We start from the raw sequence: 5,214 nt of genomic DNA, 5'->3' as shown, positions 1-5,214 counted from the left end.
CACGCTCGGCCCGGGCGGCCCAGCCGGGAGGGCTGCTCCCCTCCTCCCCTCCTCCCCCCGGAGGTCCGCACAGATACCCTGAGATGTTCTGGAAGGAGGCTTCTTTGAGATGCACGCACTGATTTCTACGCGAACTTGCCCACGGGGAAGAGAATTACCACCTGGATGCGCTGAGCCAGGTGGTCCCCATCCCTGGATTGTCCTCGGGGTCTGCACGCCCAGGAAGCGGAGGCGAGGCTCCCTGCCTCTGGCCAGTGAGCAAATGCGAAGGTTTGGTTGGGTTACCTCTGATCTCAGGTTATAGGTTATTCAATGAGCTCAGGGAAGTCTACCTATGAAGCCTTCCTGCACGTGTGGGAAGCGCTCTAGGTCACCCATGTCCAGACTAATTGTCATCTCCTGGGGCACGTGCTCCCACCCCTACACACGCCCCACCTCATACGTGGGCCTTGAGGTGCTCTTGAGTACCTGGAGGTACTAATGACTATTCTTTGGGGTAGAGAGTAGTTCTACAAATTTCCTAATCTAACCATCTCTCCAAGAAGTAAATTGATTGGGGGTGTGTTAACATAAATGCAATCAGCCAAGTCAGTCCCCAATTGAAAAAAAAAAAAAAATGCGCTCTGTCCACCAGAAAAATGTTGTCTGTTCATCAAGAGATATCAGATCAAGTAATCAAATATGTTAGTGTATTTTTTTCTGACTTGAAACAGGTTTGACACTAAAATACTGTATGTCATTATTTAATTGACCTGTTTGGGGATTTTTCTAAATACAGGTCAAATTTCAACATTGTCAAGTATTCATAAGTTAAGCTAGCACACTTTTTTTTTACAACAATTACATTAAACTCAATGATGCTTTACAAATATAGCTTGTTTTTACTCATATAAGATAGTGCACCAAAATTCTGCATTTCCCAAACCCCATTTTCTGAGAGTTGACATCTTCGAAACAGTCATAGAAATCGATTAATGGTTGAAACCAAAGAGCACACTTCACTTGTTCAGGCTTCACGTGCGTGCGCAGTCCCAGGTGCAAGTTATAATACGACACTGACTTGTAATTGGTGAAAACGCTTAGTGAATATACCAAGGCGGCCTTACAGCGGTAAGTTCAAAACTGTTACAAGTATGGTATTGTGAGCCAATTGTTACCCTTTAGGTAAACCATATACACTACCACAGACTATAAATACGAAGTAAAACTTCAGGACAGATGCTCCTGTGTGTCTCCACGCTTAGAGAGCAGTCTGAGCGGTTTCCACCATCATTAAGCTCTCTGCGTTCACTGAGCCATAGGACGTGTCTGCCATCTCCTCTTCTTTCAGTTTCTTATAAGAAATATCGGTGTCTTCATCTTCATCGAGAGGATCTTGCTTGTGCAGTATTTCACTTCCATACATTTTATATATTAGCACAAAAATCCCTGCTTCTGCAGACTGGAAAAGGGCATAGAGCAAGGGAAACATGTACATGCTCCCTATGAGCCGTGGTGGGAAGGCCAGCTTGAGAATGGCGGTGCAGAGCTGCACGTTCTGGCTGCCCGTCTCCAGGCAGACGGTCCTCTTGCAGTTGGGTGGGAGACGGAAGAGCGAGGCTAAGCCGTAGCCCGAGGCATAGCCTGCTAGAGGCATAAAAATCGCGATCATGTAAACAGTTGCAGGAATACTCGCCAGCAGCTCAGGTCCTAACATAGTGCCGGTCATTATGAAAAGGACCACCAGTGTCACTAGCAGAGACCACAGGGAAACCTGGTGATAGAAAAGGGATAAACAAGCCATCAAAAAAAAAAAAAAAAAAAGACAGTTGAAGGGGAATTCAGGCCAGGGACTCCCAGCACTGGAAGAGGCACCCATCTAGTCTGACCTCCCACACAAAATGGAGATCTTTGCGGTCAAGTCCTTGACAGAGGACCCCCGAGGAAGGGCAGACTGCTGGGCGGGAGGCCTCCACAGCCGCGCGGCACAGCTCTGATTGTCTGGAGGCCTGTTCTTATGTCTAGTGATCTAGTGACAACCTTCCTTCTATAACCGCAAGCCATTGTCATGGACAGGCCCTCAGAAGCAATACAGACGGCTCCACCTGCAAACAGCCTTCAGGAGTCTACAGACAGTTACCCAGGAAGGCTACTCTTCTCCAGCACTGTCTCCAGGCTCTCAGCCTCCATCGTGTAACTCTGTTTTGGAGTTTTTACTGTTCCGAGCACACGCTGAACTCGTGAATGTGCCTCTCACTAACAGGGCAGTTAGAACGGAGCCCAATACACCAGGTGTGGTCGGTCTGGTGAACAGAGTGGACAAATGGACATGACTTTCCCTAAACAGGACCCCATCTTTTCCATGAGAAATTAGTTCTGATTTTACACATGAGATAACAGGCTATTAAAAATGTCTGAAATCAAGTTGTGATATTTCTCACCTTCAAAATACTGTCTACCTCTGAGAATTGTTAGCAGTATCAAAACAATTAACTCTCAGATTACATAAGGGGGGGAATGTAAACGCTAGATGTAAAGTATTCATTGCAAATTTGCAATTCCCCCTTTTTCATCTGTTTGTGAGAAACCTCCCACCTATGAGTCTCTAGTGATGCTTCTGGGTTATTATAGTAATATGATTTTTTTTTTATTGATTTCAGAGAGGAAGGGAGAGGGGGAGAGAGACAGAAACATCAATGATGAGAGAGAATCATTGATTGGCTGGGGGGGCCCCTCAGAGACAGAAACATCAATGATGAGAGAGAATCATTGATTGGCTGGCTGCCTCCTGCACACCCGGGATCAAGCCCGCAACCTGGGCATGTGCCCTTGACTGGAACCGAACCTGGAACCCTTCAGTCAGCAGGCCGACGTTCTATCCACTGAGCCAAACCAACTAGGGCTAGTAAATGATTTTCAATATAAAACAACTCACTTATAAAAACATTGTGTCATCTTGACTGGTACATTTCACTCCCTCAAGTAAAACAGACTGTGTAAAAAATAGCAAGGTAGAAACCTAAAAATGCCTCTCCTATGCCCAGTCAGTGTGGCCTCAGTTGGTTGAGCATCTTCCCCAAAATCAGGAGGTCGTTGGTTTGATTCCCAATAGGGGCACACGCCCCGTTTCAGGCTTGATCCCCAGTAGGGGCATGCAGGAGGCAGCCGATTGATGTTTCTCTTTCAGTGATGCTTCTTTCTCCCTCTAAAGTGAATAAAAACATTTTAAAAGATTTCCTCTCCTAGTTCTTCAGATTGGGGGTGAGGTTGTTTTTCTAAATGGTTGTTTCTGGTTCCCTGGACGACTGAAGGGAAACCCCTTAGGGGTGTGTGGGATTGGCATATATAGTACTTTATACTCTTTTAAAAAGTAGTTAAAATTTATCTGGACTCATTAAAAGTCTACTCTAGAGGATGCTGAATAATTATTATATAAAATACTCATGCTACCAATGTACAGTTGACAAAAGCCAAACTTATAAATCAAAACTTATATTAAGTTTCAAAGTGTGCTCGCATCAAAAGCTTTGTTAGAAGCCCTAGCTGGTTTGGCTCAGTGGATAGAGTGTCAACCTGCAAATTGAAGGGTCCTGGTTTGATTCCAGTCAAGGGCACATGCTGGGTTGCAGGCTCGATCCTCAGTAGGGGGCGTGCAGGAGGCAGCCGATCAATGATTCTCTTTCATCACTGATATTTCTATTTTTCTCTCCCTCTCCCGTCCTCTCTGAAATCAATAAAAAAAAAATTTTTAAAGAGAACCCTCTATTTTTCATATTAATAAAAGTTTGCCCCTCTGTATAATCAGATTACTTTAGAAAATAATGTAAGTAAAACACAAAAGATGTCTTATTAAACCTAAATTGAAACATTGGAGAGACTCATTTTCTCTCATGTAAAGGAATTTGCATGTGCATTTTACAATGGCTAGTTCTGTATGTTACCAACCTCCTAAAATGAGAATGCTGTTCATTGTTTACTCTTATTTACTGCTGTTTCAGTTTTCAAAGAAAGCTTAATCTAGAAATATTTAAATATTTCCTCCAGTCACCTGTTACAAAATCTCTCCTGCTACAAAAAGCATCAGGTGGTTTTTTTTTTAAGCAATATTGGAAATATTGCATAAAATAGTAGAAATCCCCATGCTTTCACTACCTTTAGAAATCAAAGAATTGTAATGAGGAAGGAGAAAAACACAAATTTATTAATAGCAATATAGCCTGTACTATTTATCCATGACCTAATTTTATTTTGTGCTTTAAAGTTCATACTTTGTGCATTCTATTATATTGCCATGATGTGATTTTTAAATTACTTTTGGTCTTATTAATATCAACTTATTTTTTAGAAAATTAATAAAGCATTTTAAAGCAGCTGTGTACAGTTTCTCAGAATTAGAGTTCCACCTTTAAAACACTGCGTAACACATTTCTAAAATACAGTACAAATTCTATTAGTAACGCATTTCTTCAGTACTGTACAAATCCTATTAAAACAATTTCATTTCGCCTGCTTGTTCTGTAACACACGAGTGGTTCATGGAAAATGTTTCCATTTTATGCACTGCCATCCATTTCCCTATGACCTGTTTCCTCCTATGAGTACCAAGCTCTCTTGTGCTGTTTTTAATTGATCTGTGTCTTAAAGCTATAATTTCTGAAATTCAAAAAGGTGAAAGTTATCTTTGAGCATCAACTTTTTTTTTTTTAAGTGTATCCATGCAAGGCCTGCCAAATCCTTTTCTTCCTCACCCCTCTTTCCCAAACTTCCTAGCGTTCAGCCCGGCTCAGGACCAAGGACTCCAAGTCTGCCAAGTATGGAAAGGAGGAGTGAGCTGACCTTCACAATGTAGTCAGCCACCCGGTTGTACTTGTAGCGAATGAAGACGCCCAGCCCGATGGGGATGAGGGTGCTGCAGAGCGTCAGGGTGACCGCCCCGAGGGGCAGCAGCTGCACCAGGGGCGTGTTGATCCAAGCCCGGCTGTAGACCCACAGGCACAGGGGCATCAGGGCCAGGGCCAGGAGCGTGGAGGAGATGGTCATGATGATGCTGCAGAAAAGGGAAGAACACAAGTCAGAATGGGCTGCAAGCCCAAGGGCTCGTCTGGCACGTGGGCCACCCTCGATCTGGAACCCGAGGTGGAAGGGAAAGGGGGCGACTGCTATTTCCCAGCTTGAGGTCTGGGGAGAACCTGCTTCACCCCAGGTGAGTGCCAAGAGGGCTGCGTGTCCAAGACC

The 5,214-nt window shown here is 44.0% G+C and overlaps 1 protein-coding gene across 1 annotated transcript in view; it reads right to left on the bottom strand.

Moving 5' to 3' along the window:
• Nucleotides 1-667: 667 nt before the first annotated feature.
• SLC10A4 (solute carrier family 10, member 4) overlaps nt 668-5,214 on the bottom strand; it is an 11,010-nt gene continuing 6,463 nt past the window's right edge. Inside the window, exons 4-5 of the mRNA XM_005853167.2 lie at nt 4,816-5,026; nt 668-1,753 (exon numbers count right to left, since the gene is read on the bottom strand). Of these exons, the coding sequence (XP_005853229.1) occupies nt 1,241-1,753; nt 4,816-5,026 (724 nt within the window). The 3' untranslated portion in view covers nt 668-1,240. The remainder of the gene's footprint in view (nt 1,754-4,815; nt 5,027-5,214) is intronic.

This window comes from Myotis brandtii, unplaced genomic scaffold (genome assembly GCF_000412655.1).
Source record: "Myotis brandtii unplaced genomic scaffold, ASM41265v1 scaffold10, whole genome shotgun sequence".
NCBI classification, from domain to species: Eukaryota; Metazoa; Chordata; class Mammalia; order Chiroptera; family Vespertilionidae; genus Myotis; species Myotis brandtii.
Note: the sequence above shows the minus strand (reverse complement) of the source record. Positions and strands in the feature narration are given on the sequence as shown.